Source organism: Lytechinus variegatus, chromosome 7, assembly GCF_018143015.1.
Source record: "Lytechinus variegatus isolate NC3 chromosome 7, Lvar_3.0, whole genome shotgun sequence".
Taxonomy (NCBI): domain Eukaryota; kingdom Metazoa; phylum Echinodermata; class Echinoidea; order Temnopleuroida; family Toxopneustidae; genus Lytechinus; species Lytechinus variegatus.
This window is the reverse complement of record NC_054746.1, coordinates 37,651,474-37,676,274: the sequence shown is the minus strand read 5'-3', so window position 1 is coordinate 37,676,274 and position 24,801 is coordinate 37,651,474. Positions and strand designations below refer to the sequence as shown.

The window sequence follows — 24,801 nt, the reverse complement described above, 5'->3', positions numbered from 1 at the left end:
TTGTGAAATTAAGTCAACTTTAAAATGTCATAACTGTCTCATTTTACATCCGATTTTAATAACATTTTCAGTGTTATGTTTATTGGATTTTTCTCCTTTTTTAAAATTCAAATCAAATTTCCGTTGGGGTGGTTTCGCCATTTCACAATGAATGCAAACGCAAGTCGAAAATTTCAATATGACCTGAAAAGGGACATTTTAAGAACGGTTTGTAGGAAATCATGAAGATTATATCTTTAATGAAATGAGCCTATATAAAAATTGAAAATTTTGGAATTCAGACCTACAAACGAGATATTTCAAGCGCTTTTTATAATCATGATTAGGATGCTTTTCACCATACTGCATGAAAGGTCAAAACTCAGTTTACAAATAAGCGCCATCTCATTGCGCCATTGTCACTAGCGAGCTCGTTTATGATTACAGCGCGTTGTTTACTAAATTCCTTATGGTGATTATTTATGGAAATGGTAAAACTTGGGCAAAAATCAATTTATCGAAGAGTTTCTGTTGAAGGGACAAAGGAGATCAGGAAGATAGTTTATGTTTCGGAACTCACATTTTATAAACGTGTGTTAAAATAGTGATGGGTGGTGTATTCAAACCTTTTTTTCCAAGACGGCCCGAAAGCCCCCAGATTGTTCCTAATCATTCTCTTTAATTACTTGCAGTTTGCCTGTCGTAGCCAAACTTTCCCTTTCTATTTTACCATATTTTTGTCCTCTTTTATTGACCTAATGAGGTAAAATTGTCATGGAAGCAGCCAGGGATTTAGATCGATGAGAGCTGTATTTCTGACATGAAAATTTATAAACAAAGACCACTGAGTGAACGGAAGAAAAGCTACAGCATGACCATTAAAACATTTTTTGGTTGCTTTCCTCACGTATCAGCAAATAATTATTCTTAAATTTGCAAAATTAAAAACACTGCAAGATCCCCCCCCCCCTTCACTGCAAAAACTCGGGTGTTGGTTTACCACCATAATACGTCCACACCAGAGAAGTATTAAACAACACCAGTTTGGTTTGGTCTAACACCAGATAGGTATTTATACAACACCAATTAGTATTAAAATATCATCGATTTGATTCCAACCTGGTGTTGTTTCAATAATTCTCTGGTGTGGACATAAGATTCCGGGCTGGTAAATCAACACTGGATTATTTGCAGTTTTCATAAGACATGCGATAATAATATATACACACATTATTCAACCCAAAATAAACTAAAAAGAACCAATAATAAGTCAACTGTATAAGTTTTGTATTAACATTTAATATATACAAATATTAAGCCACAGCTGTCTTTAAATGTGCATGAGAAAAACTTCAGAATACACACAATTTGACATAACTTTTATGTGATATTCTGACAATTAAAATATAGACATTTAAAAATTCAAAATTATAATACTAGGATTTTAATCTAATGACCTCAATATTCATTTTCCTTTAAAAGAAATGATAGCAAATCCAATGATTAAGACAACAGTCTCGTTCAGACATGGGTTCTTGGTCAGAGTAAAATTTTATTTCAGATACATTATCATTATTTTTTTCCATGTGGAAGTTTGTCTTGTGATTGCTTGGGTCGTGATAAGATAAATATCATTGGAATTCCAATCCATGCTCAATAGAATTTTACTCCGACTACGAACCCAAGTCTGAACAGGTTTGTCGGAGGTAGGAAGGTCAAGAGCAACTCTTTCCAACACGGGCACTACCCCGAACTTTCCACCGACCAAAATGGCCTACGTCTGAATGAGGCTAATCTCTTAAGACTTATGAAAAAAGGGTGTATTTTATTTTGCTTTCATTCTCGATGTATGAAAGGATTTGCTGATTTAATAAAACAAGCCTTGATTATAGGATGAACCATTACATTTTTTTTCTTTTATGCAGCTTCTTGCTACAAAAAAAAACATTTTGTAATTCCTGTTTTTCCTTCACATGTAATTACTGACAAACAAACTCAACATCTTAATCTCAAGATTTTCAAGGCATATATATTGTTTCACATAAAGAAAAAACTGCAATTACAACCAGACAAACCCCTATACTTTAGTTTGGTAAAGAATTTTAAAATTGGGTTTTAATCAAAATATATTTTAGTGATTGATTTTTAATGGGCCTTTCTCTAATACAATAATAAAACATTGAGAGACAAAGTATTTGATGTTATAGGGATGAATTATATCAAGTTGTACTTGACTCTCTTAAGGGGAGGGGGATATAGAATATTTTGTATGGGAGTGGAGTCTCAAAGCACTTGATTGAAGACAGTATAGTAAATCATCCAAGACTACCAGACTAAGGATTGCATTTTCTTGATGAGATTGAGGGGTCACTTCCTTTTATTCTTCATGAAATTATAAAATCCTAAAGCACAGTCTGGAAAATTCACAAAGACGATTATCTTGTTTTTCATGCTGTGCATCTTGTACCTATTAGTTTGACCCATTAAACACAAATTAATTTTTACTTTATAAAATTGAGAGTTCAATTTTCTGCTAGACACATGTCTATATACATTTGAATAAGAATATAAACACAATATGATTGACCTCAGTAACTTTATTTTTTCACTCATTTTGGTGTAGAAAAAGGTTCAACTGTCACTCAAACACATTTAACAGAAAAGACCCATTATGGTTATTTTGAAAGTGAAATGAAACATCTCATAGGCCTCAAAATACATTATTGAGAAAATTAGAGGTACATTTTTTCTGAGAAGATGAGTCAGATGTATTCGAGGTAATATTATAACCTTTGAAATCTCACAGAAGCTCCTTAAGCAGGAAAAATAGGTTTGGTAGAACCAGAATAGAAATTAAACACCAGTCAGAGCCAACACTCTGATGGCATGGTAACTCCACAAGCATTTATTCAACTCCACAAGCATTTATTTAATAAATAATTAAGTCAGACAGAATTTACAACTTTCTAAATTTATTCCTCATCACATCTCATGTCTGGAATATAAATTCACCTTCATCCTAACTCTGCTTGAGCTGCTGAATATCAAACAAAAATTTAAGCTGGGAAAATTGTTAAAGGACTTAGCACAAAAAAGGTGCTGAATTTTCTAACTTTGGCACAATCAATGAATTTAAATGTTGAATGCAATGGTCAGAATTTATTAATGTGTTTTGCTTGGCAGAGAATTTAATTTATCAAGTCCATACTTCGCCTTCATTCCATCTCAGCAAGTCAAAATCAAGCCAAAATCCTTTCGAACAGGCATTAACATGTTAAATTTCTATTGAAACATTACATTCAATAAGTCGCAGCAAAAGTGCTCTCTGCAAACTTCAGGGTAGCATCTATGATAACATTCATCTGCTAATCAAAACTTCTAATGCATTTACCTTTAAAACCCTCAGACAAATTCATGAAAATATATGACACAAGGACAGGGAATTGAAGAATAGTCCAAACAGGTTAAAACAGTAGGTATTAACCCAATAATTATTTATTATTCATTTAAATGATGTATCACAGTGAGTCAAACAGTTTACTTTCAACAAAAATTGGATTTGAAAATTTAAGAAAGATTATGGTACTTTAAAATTCTGCATACATTAGAATTATCTTTTTTTCTATTCAAGAAACCAATTATTGTTATCAAAACTGGAAAGAACAATTCTCAATCAGTATGGAAATCTAACTTTGAATGTGCACATTTTAGTGAGCATGGAAATCATAAGGACCCTGGCATTGTTTCACATCTCTGATAACCAAATGTAATTCTTGTTATTCTTCAACCACTTAAAACAACATCGCATTAAGATTTATCTCTTCAAATACATTAGTATTCCAGGTATCCAAATATCATTGATATGAGAATTTTCCTTCATATAATAATCATCTCTTCCCAAGATGTTCCAAAATGAAATCAAAGATGAAAATGTACATCCATAAATAATGGTGAGAAGAAAGCTGTTGATTTGTGCACTTAAGAAATGAGTTAGTGGGAGGGTAGGATAATTTCATTTCATTTAGAAATCATTGGTATGTATATTCCCTCAAGGCTGAAGGTTGTTGGATTTCTTCTGTTCAAATTCTATCAGAACATTACATTCCCATTTGATGTGGAGATCAATTGCCTGATTTCATTTGTGCAGGTTGTTACCTGATCATGGTGTCGTTGCTTAAGAAAGGGGACACAATGTTGAAGTTTCATATACAAATTCTAGGTCAGGTCGACAGAGAAGACATAAATTTTAAGAGGAAAAAAATGACATGAATCTTTTACAGCTCATGTGCTCTTCTATGAATAGCGATCTAAGGTTTGGAGAGCAGACATACATCTCATCTTCACAACATCTTTCCATTTTATAAATTTATCCCGCCACTTAAGCCCCCATCCTCTATTAAATCTATTGCATGCAAAGGGATGTTGCACATATCCAATGCCAAGGGATAAGTCAATACTGTTGGCTTTGTACTTGCCTAAGCCATGGCTTCCATCACATCTTGACTCATGTACGAAAACAGAAATCTTTTAGACATTGGCTAGAGATTGGCAATTTCACAGTTGGGTTTGCAATATATGTCATGTACTGCTTCAGAACATTACCCTATTACAGCAATCAGTATTTGAGAACTGTGCCCTTGAGATAAGATTGATTATGATGACATTGATCACTGAATCATGTAGGTAGGCTTCATGAGGCTGGTAACTTGCTGGCAAACTTTCTTTCACTGTTAGAAAAAAAAATCAAACATAATTTACAGTCTTTATCAACATCAAGCAATTATACCAAAAACTCACATGGAACTTTTTTGTATGTAATTCGTGATTAAATTAAAAAAACACTTTGTATTTCAGGCCTTGCTATCATAATTTTGACAAGGTCTTGTATAGAGAGTCATTTTACAAACGCTTTGCAATAAGTGCATTTCATAATACATTCTAAAGCAAGCATGATGAGACTAAAATATAAGAAACGTTTAACTGAATGATGAATTTGAAGTGCAAGGAAGACGGATTAATCTGTAGTACTACTTGTGAGATCCCAGGAAAGTGGTTTGTAATCACTTTGGAAGTGAAACATTGAGATGAATGTTTAGTGTTGAGTACAATGTATTAGACCAATCTCTCAGGATTAACACAAAAGAGTGCATGAATTGCAAATTCAAATATTGTATTCCAAACCCTCAATTGGTAGAGTAGTAAATAGAGCTCATCTCGTTCTGGTCAATGTAGTGATGTACAAAACATCACCCAAGCTGTCAAGGTCAAAGACTTCAAAGTTGTTATCCTAACTGCTATCCAGATTTTCAAAATATCACATAATTAGGTTATACTCAGTACTTACAAGTGATATTAATGAGTTTCTCATTAAGGATCATGACTCCTATACTTGAACCAAGTTTGAAGTTGAATTACTTCATAGTTTTTAAGTTCTTATAAGAACAAACAAATCTGGGATGACCCAAATCATAATGCCTCAAGCAAACTTTGACAGTGAACAGAACCATAAAAAACATAAAAATCAATTAATCTTAAAGGTTTAGGATAAGGCCTATACTATACAGTAATTTGAAGTATGGATTACAATTTAATTTAAAAAATGATGGGGCAAGTCGAGCAAGTAAAACTTGCAACAGTAAAAAAAGCTACATAATATTGTCGCCTTCCCGCAGAAAGGCTGTTAACGTGCACGTACGCGAATAGTACATTTTCGAGAAAATGCAGATTATCTTTTGACTTTATATTTGTGCTTTTAACAGCTAGTGTATTACTTTCTGTCCTAATTCTCATACTTTCTGAGAAAGCAAGATGTTTTCTTCATTTATATTTTGTTTGCCTTATTCAAAACACTCTAAATGCTTTCTAATCTTAAGGAGAAATACCCCAGACTACGGATGCATCTATGTACTAAAGAACGTGGGAATGTTTTTGCCTGACATGACATCACATTTAGGTTTGAGAATGGTACCAGAAGAAAGTTCATGACATGCTTTCAGAAAGGCCGTTAACGTGCACATACGCGAAACACACATTTTCGAGAAAACACAAATGATGTTTTGACCTTATTTTTGTGCTTTTAGCAGCTGGTATATTATTTTCTGTCCGTATTCTCATACTTTCCGACAAAGCAAGACATTTTCTTCATTATATAAATACTCTAAATGTTTTCTAATCTTAAGAAGGAATACCTACGCCCTTTTTCCGGGAAGAAAAAATACGCAATCCGATGATCCAATGACCACAGAAAGGCCGCTAGCGCAAATCGGTCTATGTGCGCACGCACGTTATTAAAATGAAAATCGTCTTGCTCACTGACTAAGGACTCATCTATGTGCTAAAGTATGTGGTAATGTTTTTGCTTATTATGTCATTATGACATCACATTTAGGTTCGAGAATGGTACCAGAAGAAAGTTCATGATATATGCTTTTTCCATTTCAGTAATAAAACAAAATTCGATTTTTTTTTTTGCGCCAAAATATGTTAACGGCCTTTCTACGGGAAGGCGATGATATACAGCCTCATTCAATGTTCATGTTCAAGAAATCCACAGAGTTCTGCATTCATAATATAACAGTGAATGTGAGCAGGTATCAATTATTCATTACTTAACCTATGTAAATAACAGAAGATAAATTTCCATGAACTCTCTATTTTTAACAAAGTGCTTACATTTAACAGTCCTCTTACCCTTTTAAGCATTTTAGTTTGAAAGTGGCCTCTCAATGACAACTAGGACCCTGTTCACTCTTGTGAACCAGCTTTGAGAAACAGTTCAGCTCGATTGTGACTGCTCAAAGTTTTCAAGCAAGGGACAACCTTAGTAACTAGTTACCAAACTACTTTGCCGTGTAGTTTCAAGATCGCATTGCATCATAAACTGGTGCGCAAGTGACTGTGAATAGCTTCACCTTGAAGTATTCTTTTGTAGGAAATCTCCATATACTGAAGAGAGATCTATATGCTTTCTAATCATGAACAAATGTCTGAACCCATGGCCTGGTACGAAGGTGTTCATTGAGCATGCTGATGGAGTGACTGAGGATGCTAAAAAAAAGCCTCATCTTTAATTGTTCGCTGAATCAATTCAGTAGGAAGCAGTTCAGAAAATCAAATGTGAACAGGGTATGTCATTTGAGACCTACACTTTGAAAAGGATTGGATCATGGATTCTACTAGGGTCCCTGATTGGATGCAACCCTAAATCATTCCTTGCTCAACATTGCACAATCTCATCAGCCTTTCACTGTTAATAGAAGACCCTTGATAAATACAGTTAAATATTCATAGGGGATTTGAGGCTGTCAAAGCAATCTTCTGAGGTTGTTACCTCAAAATGTAAGTACTACAAGTAGGGCACATCCAGCTCTTTAAAATCTGAATTTTACAGTATTCAGATTTAGTGGCCTCTCTCAGAAATGTTTACATTTTTGTCTAAATAAAGGCTTTTTGAATATTTCTTTTTTTTGAAATTTAGGTAGAATATTTTAAAAAGCTGTATAAAATTGTAAATTTTATCCCATTCCATGTTTGAAAAGAATAAAATTCAGATTAACCAAGACATGATAGAGGCTTTAAGGAAACACATGTGATCAATCCAGTTGAGATCTACCAAAGATCATTCAATGATGTGGAGAAAAAAATTATTTTTTTTTTTAACTGAGCATGTGTTAGCTTTTAATGTGTTTTTTTAAGGAAAGGTGAGATCCGATGCTCATACTGCAGATTAAAAAAAGAGAAACAAATTCTCAAATAAAAAACATAAGGTGGTTTCAGACCGCCTCGAAGTTTGCCAGTTCCAGGTATTCTCTGATCGGGAAATTTACCCCGATCAGAAAATACCAGGTATTTTGGTAATGTGAAAGCAAACTACGCGTAATTTCCCCGAAAGAAAATACCCGCTAAATAGTAGGTACTTGGCGAAATTACGAGAACTTTCTAGGGGATTTTTCCAAGGTCGCAGGTATTTTGGCAATGTGAAAGCAAATTACGGGAACTTTTTATCCCAGCGTGTCGTTGGGCGCGGCGGCGTGGGTGGCTGCTGGGCTAGTGATTTTGAATCTCCCGCCTTGCCTGCTTATCAGACCACACTGCACATGCTAGTAACTTCGGGAACTTATCCCAAAGGATGTGTTTCGGGGCGGTGTGAATGCAGGAATAATTAACGGGTATTTTTTTAGCCTTCAAAAGTTCTCGTAATTTAACGGGGATTCTTGTGATCGAGGCGGTTTGAAACCACCTATAGACAGGGATAATACATCAACTTTTTTTTCTTCATGATACATTAGCCACATTCCCTAATCATCAAATAGGTCACACACCTGCACCATGAAATATAATAATGATAATAATAATACATGTAGCTAGATTTAAAGCCCTTTTTGCCTGAGGATACAAAGTGCTTTTATTATTATTAAAGTACTCCGGCTTTAGCTGCACTGTCTATATAGGCACTGACATATTCAAGAAATTTCACCTTACCAGGTACCCATTCACCTTTCTTGGGTTGAGTGCAGCACAATGAGGGTAAATTTCTTGCTGAAGGAAATACGCTATGCCTGGGAATCAAACCAATGTCCCTAAGATTGAAAGACAAGACATAACCACTAGACCATGACACCCCCACAAATATATTTTTTGTGCAGGTATTTGCAGGCCTACAAACATTTGATCTTTTAAACATAAAGGATATTTTTCCTCCAATTTCAGAAAATGGTGTGTGACATGATTTTTGCAAATGAATATCCCAAACATTGGTTTTATACTAAGGATTTCATAAATTTACACAGTTACTCAATAAAAACACAATGATGGGCTTATTACTTTTTCATTTTTTTCAAAGAATTTCTATTGTGCAGTATATTACATGTATTTATTCATGGGTATTACTTATGGGAACATTATTTTGACAGAGTAATTTGAGTGTGAAAATTAGAATGAGAAAAGTTCACAAGAAGACAAACAGCATTTATAGGGATAATGGAAGAAATTTTGCTGATTTACAAAAATTTGTAAATCACCATCATCAATATGAAGATTGCCAAAGAAAGTACATAGAGACTTTTCAATCTTTCCTAATTCTCTCATTTCATAACATATTTTAATAGAACTTTAATTTCCTCTTCTACATCATCTTTTCCCTTAAAATTGATATTTTCTGAGGGTTTGATGGCAAATTAAAAATATTTCATCACACTTTTTAAAAATTAGTCATGATGCAGGCTTCACACCTTTGTAACAAAGCAATGCAGATGACTGCTCAAAATGAACAGCACTCTCCAATGTGTACAAAAAAATATAGAGACAAAAAAAATCTTCAAAAGAAGCTAGTTCAAATTAATCAGGTATTCTGATGCACTCATGGATATCAGGGAAATAACAATCCACAATGGTGATGATTAATGATGTCATTTCCGCATCTTATCATCATTTCAAGGTAAGCCTTCTACATATCATTAATGAGAGGTATCTATCTTCTTTGTATTGACTCATGAATATAAATGAACTTGAACAAGAGTTTTAATGTTCTTCCTTCCTTAACACCTGCCTCACGGTAAATTTGCACTGTTGCAAGGTTATTCAATCAATGCTATAACTATATATATATATTTTTTTTTTGGGGGGAAGGTGGGTCAGCATTCAATGTCCTTTACTAAACAGTATATCACATCATAGGTTTCAGAATGCAGTCTTATAATACTCAATAGAAAGATAACAGATTTATTTGTGAAACATTCATATCACAAATATGTTAATAAGGCAAAAATATCATTCCAAACATTTCAGTATGTTGATATAGCTCAAATGGAATGGCTTTATAATTCATACCAAACTCCAGAGTCTTATGAGTCTACATTACATGTAGATGAAAACACCTTGAAACTGACTTCTTTGCATCATGGGGAAAAATGCACTTTTACATTTTTTCATTTCTATGTTTTAAAATGACATCAAATATCATTTATTTCATTCTAGTTTCACCAAATAAAATTCTGGTTTCTTGCAAGCCATAGGATGGGAGAAAAGGCCAAATCTACTTCAGATCAAATATTTTTTTTTTCATGATTTATGCGTGCTAATTGCCACGGGTGTCACTAGGCCTTTCTAATAGGGGGTGTGGAGGCATTGATTACTGACAAAAAAATGAAATGTTTTATTGGGATCTCACATATAGCTCTACTGATTAATCCACAAATTGCTATGATATCACTACAAATCAATAAAATTGTTTTTTACAAGGTATAGTCAATTACCCCACTTTTCGATTTATAAATTTTCTTGTATACCTACATGTATCTGCAATTATGGGGCCTATGCCAGCCTTTTTGCAGTACAAATTTACATTGTGTGTAATAATTGCTGTATAAAGCATGAAAGGGATTTTGATATAAAGTAAGTGTGCTCTATTGGCTTCTCTTGAGATTTTAATCTGAATCTTGACTCTAAAGCTTAATTAAAAGAAGCTCATTTCCATCTGGATAACTGGGGGAATGATCTGGGCTTATATTATTAAAGCTCAACTTCTCAAGCACTTTGGGCTTTACATTTGCATACTAGAAGTAAACAATGGTAGGGTATCAAATTGCCTTACAATTGCTGGATAATTCATTAAATCACATGCTAATCTGCTTGACTCCGGGGGAGCGTTTCATCAACATTTTCGTCCGACAAGTTGTCAGGTCTGGCAACTATCCTAGATTATGACTGGCTGAGAGGCACTGTTACCATATTTAGTAATATACTATAGTACTTGTCAGATAAAACGTCTTACAAGTCCTTTCATGAAACGCTCCCCATATTGTAATCATGAATTGAAGTAAGAAAAAAATTGTCTGATTATTGTGTCTTAATCTTGTTATCAATATGATATTGTTCTTACTGGGATAGTATGCTGATTCAGAGAGGGCAGTATAATATGAAAATGATGTAATTGGCACTAAATTCATCTGCCCATTAAACTCCTTCAGCATTTTTCCACCCCTTCTCTCTCCAATCTTAAGCACCCTTCCTCTTTTTCTTTCCTTCTCCAGTTTCCGTCTCCTTGACTCTCTTCAAAACTCCTCCCATTCTCTTTCCCTCTATCTATCTCTGCAATTTATTTCTTTCTTCAAGTGTGCTGGTGCATAGGATTGGAATATCAAGCATGGCAAAAAACTTGTACCCATTTAGGCCTAATTGCCCTTTATAATATTCCTGCCAATTTCCTTAAACTTAATCTCAAAAGTTCCCCTCCAGAGTATAATTATGGCCACACTTCAAGAAAGTGGCCAAGAGTATACTATTCTCTTGACTCATACTTAACTAAATAAATCCCTCTCTCAGAGTTTCAACAACTCTCAAGGGTGTATCTACTCATCACATACATCTACCCAAGAACAAATCAACTCCTTCTTCTGAACACTTCACAATATTGTTTCCATTGTTTTATACAATATATGAAGACTATAGTGCACGAGTCTACATTAGATGAAACTACCATGAAATTGACCGCCTTGGAAGACAATCCCACTTCAGGGAATCAGGAAAACATTAGAGTGCCTCCGGCAGTCTCACCTGCATGACGCAGTACAATATAGCATCAAAGCTGACTTTGAAAACTACTCTATTTATTCACAAAAAAACACAATTCATATAACGATACAATACTATGTTCATTGACAATAAATGGCATTTGAACTTGATCATGTGACCTAAGACTTGTCAATGATACTTGATTACCCCTATATCCACATTTCATTAGCTATATCTATAAACTTGGAAAGTTATGACAGCAATCTAATAATTTCCTCCAAAATGGCAAAAGCTCATTGACCTAATTGACCTCTAACTTTGGTAATATGACCTGAAACTCGCATGAGATGTTCAGTGATACTTGATTACTCTTAAGTCCAGATTTGATAAACTAGATCCATACACTTTTTTAGTTATGATGGTTATTCAACAATCCCCCCAATATGGCCAAAGTTCACTGACCTTTGACCTTGGTCATGTGACCTGAAACTAGCACAGGATGTTCAGTGATACTTGATTGCTTGTATGTCCAAGTTTTATGAACTAGACCAATACACTTACAGAGTTATGATGGTAATTCAACAAATATCCCCAAAATGGCCAAAGTTCATTGACCTCAATGTCCTTTGACCTGAAACTCAGATGTTCAGTGATACTTGATTACTCTTATGTCTAAGTTTCATGAATCAGATCCATAAATTTTCAAAGTTAAGATGGTAATTCAACAGATACCCCCAACATGGTCAAAGTTCATTGGCCCTAAGTGACCTTTGACCTTGGTCATGTGACTTAAAACTCAGGCTGGATGTTCAGTAAAGGTCCAAGTTGTGATGACATTTCAAAAACTTAACCTAAGATTAAGATTTTGATGTTGATTCCTCCAACATGGTCTAAGTTAATTGACCCTAAATTACCTTTGACCTTCGGTCATGTGACCTGAAACCCAGGCAGGATGTTCAATAATACTTGATTAAACTTATGTCCAAGTTTCATGAACAAGGTCTATATACTTTCAAAGTTTTGCTGTCATTTCAAAAACTTAAGCATTGGTTAAGATTTGATGTTGACGCCGTTGTCGGAGAAGCGGCGCCTATAGTCCCACTCTGCTATGCAGGTGAGACAAAAATCAGCTTAAAGTGATTGGTTAGCATTGGTTTGACTTTTAAAAAATATGAGCTAGAAGGTCACACTTGTCACCTGTGTCTGTGATATGTTACAAAAATGAAGCCCAGAAAAAAATGCGTTCGAAAATAATTATTTAGTGCTTCAAAAATTGAAATGTAAAGTGACCGGAAACACCATCTTAATTTCATCCCATACACTTATGTGTACTATTTAGGTGTCTAAAAGACGCCTATTTACAAAATTGGGGTTTGCCTTGTAGTTTTAGCTTTTTATTCTCAATAATGGTTGTTTTCAGGGTTTATTCTAATACATGCATTTGTACACATGTTTCATCTTGGTTTAATAATATTTTAAATCGGCTGCTCACAAAGTTAAACAATACCTTTAATGATCAGTTAGTAAAGGAAATAAGTGATTAACTCACCTGATATGTTGATCTTTAGTCCATTTCATTGCTGACCTAGATGTTACATGGGAGTGTTGGAACTTGCAATCAGGACGGGTACAGGATCTATTGTATCTACACATCTGAAATAACAGAATATGAACACAACTGTGAATAATAAAGAGTGCAAACTCTTTTCTCTTATATCTTTTCTTTCTTATTCCACAATACACACATATTACTATGTCTAATTTCTATTTTTTTTCCAAGTCTTCATACAAGAATAATCTTTTTCTCATAATATAAATATTGTTATAGTAATGTATCATGAGGTCGACAACTAAAAATTGTCATGCTGCTACAAGTTTTGGTTTTATTAGTATTAAAGTTAATCCTCATTATTTTTAAAACCAAGGGGGCTGTTCCAACAAATTAGGATTACTTTAAAGGTGAAGTAAATTCAACAAAAAATCTTTAAAAATTCAATGCTGCAGGGTCTACAGAACTGAAAGGGGATGTTCATCCTGACAAAAAGTTTATTGTAAAAGTAGAAGAAAAAACATTGATCAAGGTTTGAGGAAAATTCATCAAAAATGAAAAAAAAGTTATTGGAATTTTGATTTTTTGATTTATGACGTCATATGTGAGCAGCTTCCCCATGCATAGTGTAGTAATTAAACCAATACGATGTCATTTTCTCAAATAATTGAAAATATGTTTTATTGTACATTCAATATATGAACAGACAAATTATTTAACATCTGCTCTGGAAAATAAAAGAAATATAATCAGCATGAACTATTAAAAAAAAGAAATTAATGCATTTTATATAACATTATGGCATAGCTACACATGCATGATGTCACAAATCAAAATCACAGTCCTATCCCTTTGCAACCAGAACAGACAATCTACTATTGATCCTCATTTCTGCAAGTTATCTGATTTTTTAATAAAAAGTGAACTTCTGTAACAAAGCAGTAAAATTTGTTTTCTTACACAGGATAGTCAATACCACTTTTCGATTTATCAATTTTCTTGCATACCTATGTGCCATTGTGAGACTATGTAACCTTTAACATTCTATTTGGTCTTTTACAGTACAAACTTTTAATTAGTGTAATAATTGCTGTTAAGCATGAAAGGGATATATGAAAAAAAGTAAGTGTGCTCAATCCGCTTGTCTTGAGTTTCTAGCTTGACTCCTGACTCTACAGTATAGCTTAATGAAAAAAGCTAATTTCCATCTGGATAACCAGGAGAATAATCTGGGCTATATCATAAAAGCACAAGCATGATCGGCTTCACATTTGCATGGCAAACAATGATATGGTATCAAATAATCCCAAGACAAATCCAAAGTGCATATTGCCTTACAATTGCTTGATAATTCAGAAAATCACATGCTAATCTGCTTGACTCAAGATTGTAATCATGAAACTAGGTAAAAAAAAATGTCTGATTGTGTGTCTTAATCTTAATTGTTAATAATTTGAGATTGCTCTGACTGGGATAGTATGCTGCTCCAGAGAAGGCAAGATAATAAGAAAATATAGGCTGATGTAAATGGCACTTAATTTATCAGCCCATGAAACTCCTTCAGCATTTTCCACCCCTTCTCTCTCCAATTTTCTGCACCCTTCCTCTTTTTCTTTCCTTCTCCAGTTTCCATCTCCTTGACTCTCTTCAAAACTCCTCCCCTTCTCTTTCCCTCTATCTATCTCTGCAATTTCTTTCTTCAAGTGTGCTGGTGCATAGAATTGGAATATCAGGCATGGCAAGAACTTGTACCTATTTAGGCTTAATTGCCCTTTATAATATTCCTGCCAATTTCCTTAAACTTAATCTCAAGTTTCCCTCCAGAGTATAATTATGGCAAAATTTCAAGAAAGTTGTCAAGAGTATACCATTCTCTTGACTAATACACTAAACTAAATATATCCCTCTCTAACAGTTTCAACAACTCTCAAGGGTGGATCTACTCATCACATACATCTACCCATGAACAAATCAACTCCTTCTCCTGAACATAACTAAAAGCATTAGCAAAATTTGAGGCATTTTGCTAAATGGTCCCTCCATTCGGAGATTACTATTTTCCAAATATATACAAGAAGAATACATAGATATTTGAACATCTAACAGGCAGTGTAGCATTTAACATAACTGTAAAGAATAAAAGTTCAATGGCATCTATCAAAATATGATATTGATTTCCAATTTCCATGAAATGGACTATTTACTTCTGGCAATTTTATCCATCCATTTGAGGGGATACAGAACTCTTCCAAACTGGGAGTTACCAAATTCTTAAAATTATCTTTTGGTTTTCACAATTAACAAATCTGGGAAAAATTTTTCCAAGTTAGTTTCATAACATCTTTTTGACCTTTGGAATGAAAAAAAATCAAGCTTCTGTTATAATTTCTCATAATGGGTCAAATCAATCATTGACTCATATCTGGATTCCTTGATTTATTAATATATTCATACCTGGATTTAGTAGTTTAGTAACTTAAATCTGTCAATCAAACAGGATTTGAAACAAATTTAAGTTACAGTTTTGACTGACTTCTGTGAATATATGTATACATACTTTATTACAGTTCAATCAAATTTTAGAAAGCATTTACAAAACGTCTTTACATTTAGAACTGTTTCTCTATCATACCTTCTCCTTTCACTTTCTTCCTTTTCAATTTTTTAGGTGGGGGGGGTAAGATGGTGGGTATCATGGATGCTGAAATTTATTTTAAAAAAATGATGTAAAACATTTACAAAAATGATGTAAAACAATCTTTCAGTAAATGTCAAGTTATTTATTATTTCATAACAGCCAAGAATCTCTTAGCTTATTAAAATGAGAAATCCCAATGCAAAGCTTTGGTATAGGGTTAATAATGTAAATTGTACCTTTATGCCGATCTCACAAAGGTGTAGTACCCTTTTGACATTTTTCATCCATTGATTCAGTGAAAATTATAACCAGATTTTTAAAATCCTTATAAAAAGGGTCATTTAAACACATATCTTAAAACTTTATTCAGTGAATATATCAAAAAGCTACAAGAATAATATACTAAAATATCAGCTATATTTGAGAACTTGCTTTAGATTAAAAAAACACACAAAACAAGCAGGTATATTATTCTAAAAGGGTGCATCAAAATAAACTTTCATTTAAAATTGCAAACTCTTTCAAAACAAAAAAAACAAACGTTTTTTAATTTAATAACCACCCCATCATAAATGTTTTGGGGTATACTATACACACACAAATAATATAATAATGCATTGGAATAAGGATATTTAAATTGGAGGCCCTATTTACAAGAACTTAAAAAGTAAAGCTGTAATGCTGATTCATAAAGACACTGGTCTTATAATCAGGATATGACCATTTCTGAGTAAATAAATACCAAGGTACTCTTCAAGCCTGATTTGATTTGTGATGCACATTATGTAGACTGTTTTAAATGGCTCATATAGTTTGATTATTCAGACTTATATTCATAATCATCTTTATAGAGCGTTTTAGCCATACATTAAAAACGCATATGTTGGTCTGCATCAATTGCCCGTGCAGTATCAGAGTGTATCCCTAGAATAACCGAAATCTGAAGATTATCCAGTAGACTCCTGTACAAAATTTGCTATTGGATATGAGAGCATATTCAACAGTATAGTGCGCATGCACGAATGCGTGAAATATACCAGGCGTACAATGAAAGCTGTTGTTGTTGTTATTTTGAAAAGGCAAACTAGTCAGTTTTGACTATTGTTGCCTTATAAATATGCTTTTCTTTTTTTCAAAATATGATAATTTCTTTGTTCAAATTATGTCAGTTTGAAAAGTAAAAGAAAGAAAGGAAAGAAAAGTTCCCAGGAAATTGTGCAAGACCACCTCTCCAGCCCTGTACTAGTACGTTATCCTGACAAGCCCGCTCGAGGTGCATTTCGAGGGCGTCTCAGGAGTACAAAAAAATTGTATTCCCTATGTCTCTCAAACGTAAGCAGGGGGCGCTCTATCCAATACCTCGTAGAACTTGATTTAAATTCCGCAGGTGCAAATTTATGTCAAATCGATCGGAACCATATCAACATTATTATTTTTTTTTTAAAGCGAAAACATTTATAGTAGAGTAAATACTGACATTTAAGGGCCATGTGATAAAGTGAAAGTGACAATAAAGGTGCACACATAGATTAATTCGGTGAAAACATCATAAAGAATTACCCCCGAAAAATATGAATAATTATAAACACTTTGCTCAGCAAGGTATTCTGGTCACGAAAGTAATAATTTGCTAAAGTTTAGTTCTCTTTACTCTTGACTACACCCTGTTAAGATGGTTGCCATCCGGGCAGCCATCCGGGCAGCAATGCGATGCGCAGCATAAGAACACAACGACACTCAATTACGTCATAGTGAACTACATGCAAGTCGCATGTCAACGACCAAATTTGATCTTATGAAGTGATGATGCCATTATGTGATAAGTGGATATGACTTGTTAAATAAAATTTCTCTCTCTTTTTGATTGCTATAAGTGGGATAGATGATAATTATATTGGATGGCTTTATTTCATGGAATACCAGAAATATTCCACTCATCTGCGATTCGTAGAATATTTGCCCAAACTCTTGGAATATTTCTGGTATTCCATTCAGAGCCATCCAATATAATAAAATATCAATTTTCTTCAGACCTTAGAATGAAATTCTTTAAAGTCAGTAATAATATGTCAGAAAAATATGTTATCTTCATGGATATCTGTTCAATTCAAAAGATTTTAGACCAATTAGGAATTTCTCTTACTTTGATTTGTAGAACAAAATTACTTAACAGTACCCACTCAATTATGCCAGTGGCTGATCAGGTGGAGACGGCAAAGGCATTGAAAGTCTTTAGAACAGAGAGAAAAAGTGACAAGGTACTGGTGAAAATGAAAACTGCACTAAAAGTTCAATAATTTCAACAGTCAACAATGGCCAGAAACTTGCAGCCTGGCCAGTATGAAAAAAAATGATATGAATAATAATGTGACCATAGCTTTTGCTGAGATAATAAAAAAATACAATTTACTAGACACATTTTCATGAGTCTGACATTCATGCTCATGTATTACATATTGTGGTTATCATGAATCTAAAGACAATTTGAGAGGTTCTTGTTTAATACAATCAAGATCAGTAATGGGAGACAAAGTTGGTTTTAATCATAATTGTCAGTTCAACCACTTACAATTCAAGAAAAATAAATAAATCCAAAGGAAACATATGCACAAAAAATATCAAGAAGGAACAATATTACATTCCCCACCTGTACATGGTAAACTGAAGAAAAAATGCAGGTGTCTTATTCGAGGGGAGATATAGGTCAGGAATATCAGAATTAGTGCAATTCTTTTGATAATTCAATACTGATAGGAAATGAAAATAAAAGTGATATCTGAATTTCATAGATGGGGGGAAGGGACAGAGTTTGTATTTAACCTAATAATGAATTCACAGTAGAATATCATAATCCACCAGCTCCAGATGGTAAGGCGACCTTGACTATGGCTGTGGAATATAATAACGCAGCAAAGCTCCCTATGGCTTTCTTTCAAATATATTTTTTTCCATGTGCGCAAGTGCAATATATACATGCATATGCCATGACATCAGTGAACTCCTAAAATAATGGAGTTGACTAGGCCTTTAATAAATGTAATTAATCAAAATAAAATGCTGTCAAAGACATCCAAGTGATGTCTGATATTAACTTTTCAATGGATAATTTGCTAATTGATTTTTAGACTTTAATTACATCTTGGAATGTTCAAGACTTGATGCATTATGGTGTGACGCCATGAATAAATAATCCAGAGTGCGTCTGCACCTGCGAATTAGTGGATAATTCATAAAATAGCGTGCTATTTTGCAAATAATCCTAAGTTGACTTTGGGATCGCAATCCCAAGATTAATCCAGCAAACTATCCTGATGATTGCGTCTCCATTACAAATAATCTCAAGATTGCTTATTGCTTAGCATGCTTATTTGAAAACTCGGGCTGGTGCAGATGGCCCTACTGTTACTCCCATTCTCTGTAGCCATTTTCCCCTCCTCCTTGTTCTTTAGTAATCCTATCTTCTCTTTATCCATCCTTCCTATTGTTCTCATTACCTCTCCCTTGGGAGTAATATAATACCTTTTCATAAACCTATCCTCCAATTAGCCGCCTAAGAGTAATGCGGATAATTCAATAAAAATTGCGTTCATAAACTCCGAAAATAAGCCGCATTATTTTTACGAGCGCCCGTCCTGAAAAAGGCGGATAATCGCCATGACAACTGGACACGCCCCCTCCGATGCGGTTGTGTTGGAAAAGGGTGACCTAGTGACCGCACCATGGCAATTATCCGCATTATTTGGAAATGCGTTCATAAACTCAAAATCTTATCCAGATGCCGCTATTATGCGGATAATAGCAGCATCAGAGTAATGCGGATAACTCTTGTCCTCCTCCAATTTTATGACCAAATTATGCTGCTATTAGCCGCCTAATTCATAGTAATTGGGTTTATGAAAGGGGTATAAGATCAGGGGAGACCCCCCCCCCCCCTTTATGTGATGTAATCTATCTTCAAAGTTTTTGTAAGTCTCTCTTTTCTCCCCTAGGGCATGAAAACTTACGTCTTTCCCCTGGGTCTCATTCTAAATCAATAGTAAAGGTGTTGTCTTATGCAACTTAAAATTTGACAACACAAACAATAGTTTTCTGTTAAATTGAAAAGAAGTAAAGAAAAGTATGAGAAGTCCCATTTTTGTCTGGTTCTGATTCTCCTATAAGGAGGTGTATAAGACAGATTTTTTTAAAGGCTAATTATGATCTCCCTAGAGTTGCTTTTATGAACTTCCATATGAGTTTCAATTTCAAATTTTCATCTATACTCCTCAAAAAACCTTTGGAAATCTGACTTTGATCGATTATCCCTCCTTGGTTTTAGTAAATATCAATGTGTTATTAGTATCAATGAACAGGTCATTTAATTTTCTTTAAGATGATACCCTACATGATGTGATTATCATTCACAGGGAGGTGCAGTGCCTTGAAATGTGGGGCAAGATCAAAATTCAAAAGTTGCAAAATGACACAATATTGAATGCACTATTCTTTTTTCTGTGGTGATGAGTGAGTTTCTCGGCGGTTTCTTTTGAATTTGATCGATAATTCCACATCATTTTTTAGTAAATATCAATGTGTAATTAATATCAATGAACAGATCATTTAATTTTCTTTAAGATGATACCCTACATGATGTGATTATCACATGGAGGTGCAGTGCCTTGAAATGTGGGGCAAGGTAAAAATTCAAAAGTTGCAAAATTACACAATATTGAATGCCACTATTCGTTTTTTTTCAGTGGTGATGAGTGAGTTTCTCAGCGGTTTCTTTTAATTATTCTCATGCACCTTAACATCAACATTTACATGGAATCAAACACACTTCTGCACAAGCAAACACATAACAAACAAACAAACAAACATGCATCGTATTTCAAACCACGACTCATGTAATCTCACAGAACCATCACTACAGAAGCAGGGGCTTGATTTGAATGGATTTTCATCTGTATTGACACAGACAAAAGAATCATGTTCTGTATTGACCCTTCATGACTATTTCTGCCTGCTGTTTTGCAACTTTTCTGTTCAGAACTCATCCAACACTTTTGAATCCTACTCTTTCCGTGATGGCATGATCTTAACAAGCACGGTATCATTTTAAAGAGAATTAAACGATCTTTAGAATGATATAAAATATCCATTGTGTAAAATTGGGAGTTGGGAGAAATTGATGGCCAAAGTCAGATTTCCAAACTTTTTTGGCTCGTTTTGCAGCTTTTCAATTCAGACCTCATCCAACACTTTTAAATCCTGCTCTTTTCTTGATGGCATGATCTTAAAAAGCATGGTATTACTTTAAAGAGAAAATAAATGATCTTTTGAATGTAAAATTGGGAGTTGGGATAAATTAATGGCCAAACTCAGATTTCCAAACTTTTTTTGAGGGATTTATATTTGAAATAAAGCCAAAGACTTCGGAAAATATCCACTTTTGCTTGGAATCGCTCATAAATATAAAAACAAAAATATGATAGATTCTCTTGGCATAAATCAAATCAATAATTGAAAATTGAATATACAGTGAATAATTCCAGAAAAACAAAAATAATGTCAGAGAAACTTGGGATTGAAAATAATATATGCATTATTTGAGTAAGGTCAATTATCCACAGGAGACAATTTTCCATAGTATCTGTGAATTGTTGGAACAGAATTATACACAAGAGGTTAAGTGAAAGAAAAAAAATCATTTCATCTTATAAATGATTGATATGATTAAAGCTCCTTATCAGCTTTCAACCAAATTCAACATAAAGTGAAATTATGGGAAAATAACTGTGAATATGGCAACAACATTCATACAACGTTTTGCATAATTTGTAGTGTACATAATATGCCATACATTAAATAATTTTGCTTTTGGAAGGAATAATCATGTAAGTTCAGTCATTGTCACAGGTCCATTGCATTTTAATCACTGCAAACAAATGTAAAATTATTCTGAAAATATAGAATGGAAAATTACCTGGAATTAAACAGCATTACCAGTTTAAACAAAATGGTTAGCCTTTCAAATACAACAATGGGTGTAGAGTCTGAAGTGAAAACTTTGGACTCTCAGGATTGAAAAAAAAGAACTTCCTTCATCCCTATTCTTCCTCCTCTTTCTCTTCCCCTTCCTCTTCTTTCTCTTCCCCTTCCTCATCCTAATTCCCTGTAATTTTCACAATCAGTCAAAATTTATCAAAGCACTTTACAATAAATAACGAATAATACTAATAAAATTGTTTCCCCTTCAATTGAATTATAGGGGTAGTATAGTGTTATATATGACATCATATTCTGTACTCCTCTTTCTACTCATTCCCTTTCTTTCTACCTTCTCTTTTAATTTGTATCATATGGGGAGGGGTTTCCATGCTACCTCTTCCAATGCAGTAACAGGTGCCTGGATATGATGTTCTTTAGTTGCTATACAAACAGGCAAATATTATTGTCCCTTTTATACAAGATCTACAAGTACATGCATCAGGAGTTTATGAAAGCTGAAAAAAATCATCTTTTTTTCATCTTGGTATCATAAATTCATTTTACAAAGCTTTATTTAATCCAGCTGCTGGATTGATGCCCATATAGTGCTTACCACATGATGACTTAGTATGCTGTTCACACTGCAGTCAGCACAAAAATTATAATACAAAAAATACAAACAAATATAAACCCAAATATGATTCCTCAAGGGAGTTTTCAACTTCTCTAGAAAAAATAAAGCTTTGTTAAATGAATTTATGATACCAAGATGAAAAAAGATGATTTTTTTTCAGCTTTCATAAACTCCTGATGCATGGGTAAGCACTATATGTGCATCAATCCAGCAGCTGGAGCTCATGAATATTCATATCTCCGTACATACGTGCCTGCGTGCGCATGCAAGGCTCTGTCGGCGATATTGGTAGGCACAGGCTTGGTGCTTGTCGGATGTTTTCTGACAAGATCTGTTTTATCCGACAGTTACTGTACCACAGTGCTTCTCAGCCAATTTGTCAAAAATTTTGATGAAATTCTCCCCTGAGTATGAAAGTCAATAGCGCAAGAGGGGCATTCATCAACAGATCTTATGAATATTCATGAGCATGCTATAGGATTGGTGCCCATATGGTGCTTACCTCTCTGTGTAATGTTGACACTCTACATCTGATGTACAGAGAATTTTCTTACCTTTTGAACAGGGTGGATGAATGGGCACTTAGAGTTACTGCAATTGGGATAAAACTTGCATATCGTCTTGCTTGCAGTTGCTGTGAAAATAGAGAAATTATGCAGATTAAAATAAAAGTCCTTACTCTAAATCTTCAAACCACGAGTTTGGAAGAAAAAAATAATTGCGATGATGCCCTTACCCTATAAGCAAAAAATTCGATTATTATTCACTTTGACATTCTACAATTTGATAAGTGTGGGGGCAGCCTAACTACACAGGGGGGGGGGGGGAACTGAGATAGTACGTGCAATGAAGACCACTTCCTTCACAAGCCAAACTGGTCAATGCATGAAAAATGCCTCTGATACTGCATGACTCATTCTCTTAGCAATGTCCAACAAACTGTTTTATTTTCATCTTTTGAAATATGAATTAAATACAGTACGTGAAAACAAGTTGTTTGTCTAAATTGACTGCAAAGGGCAAAAAAAAGGGGAATTTAAGTAGGTAATCGTTAATTTCTTTCTGAAAAGCTCCTTTTTATAAAAGTGACATCCAAAATCACTTTCCATCAAATCTAATGCAAATGTAATCCTCAAAAAAAGATTACTTGCCATAGTGCCTCAAAAAATTAATGAGTTGTACTGGATAAAACATAAAAAGGAATAAGTTCTACTTAAGGGATTCAATCATTAATCATGTGACCCAAGAAATAAATTGGGTTCACACGTTATACAGTTCACAAGCGTGGTTCTCAAAATTTCTAATTAAAGAAAATTATGGAAGTATCATTCAATATCTAGTATTTGATTGTTGTTACTGTCTCACAAAATATATTGGAACAAATAAAACAGGGAGATTTGCTTTCAAAATGTTTTTTTTATAATTCAGTTGAAGGGTGAAAAAAATTTGGGTCAACTTTTACATGATCATTAATGAAATATTATCACTTTATCACAAACCTCTTTACAAAAAATATACATATAAACTATTTTCTGAAGTTTGAATCTGAAAATGTACAAAGATAGAGGCGATCACAAAAACTAAATTTGTTCATTCAAATAAGAATGCCCCTCTTATCAAGTGGAAAGTACCTGAAGAATACCCCTTATAATAGTATTTACCAAGCACTATATTTGAGTACAGTATACAAATACATGTATACAGACTTGAGGGCAATTTTGTATAGAAATAACATTACTTGCTTTTGGCCTTACCAGAAATACATTGTGCCTGCTACCTATTTCAATAAAATTCAAATATAAGATAAAAATAAAATTCATAGAAATTAAAAAAAAGGGAGATTTGCCCCCAATAAAAAGTCCCTGCAAATTCCAAAAAAACATATATACTTTACATTGCCATTAGAAAATTCAAACATTAACATATTACACTTACTGGGATTAAACAGGTTTTACAAAATATCTGATCATTAGTTGATTCTGACAAAGTTTTTAAACACTTTCTTCTCTCTCCTGTTATTCACAAGCGAGTCAAAAGTATATTGAAAATTTCTTTTATACTGGCCAGCCAAAATTTTACTTTCCCAAAGTAAAAAAAAAGTGAAATGTATGAGATTGCTTGAGATGTGGTGGCAAGACAGAAATCAAGAAAAAAATGTCCTCCATGAGTAATTAAATCCTGAAAGGTGCATTTTCATGGTAACTGACGTTACACGGCACAATTTTACACACTTTTCATTGTGTGTATGATTATCTATAAAACAACAAAATGAAAAGTGTGTAAAATTTAAACTCCCATCATTTTTTGTTTTAGAGATAATCAAACACACAACGAAAAGTGTGTAAAATTGTGCCGTGTAACGTCGGTTACCTTGAAAATGCCCAAAGGTATATTTGAAGGTGAATTTAGATAAGAATTACATTTCATTCATTCTAATCCAAGTTTGGGAAAAGAATCAACTTGAAAGAATCTATTCACACTGATTCTAAGTGAAATTTGGCATTTCCCATATAAACTGAA

General features: G+C 33.8%; 1 protein-coding gene across 1 annotated transcript in view; it reads right to left on the bottom strand.

Moving 5' to 3' along the window:
* Positions 1 to 1,258: 1,258 nt before the first annotated feature.
* Positions 1,259 to 24,801, bottom strand: part of LOC121419196 (zinc finger CCCH domain-containing protein 14-like) — a 50,224-nt gene continuing 26,681 nt past the window's right edge. The window contains exons 13-15 of the mRNA XM_041613552.1: positions 22,836 to 22,915; positions 13,040 to 13,143; positions 1,259 to 4,706 (exon numbers count right to left, since the gene is read on the bottom strand). Coding sequence (XP_041469486.1) covers positions 4,670 to 4,706; positions 13,040 to 13,143; positions 22,836 to 22,915 — 221 coding nt within the window. The 3' untranslated portion in view covers positions 1,259 to 4,669. The remainder of the gene's footprint in view (positions 4,707 to 13,039; positions 13,144 to 22,835; positions 22,916 to 24,801) is intronic.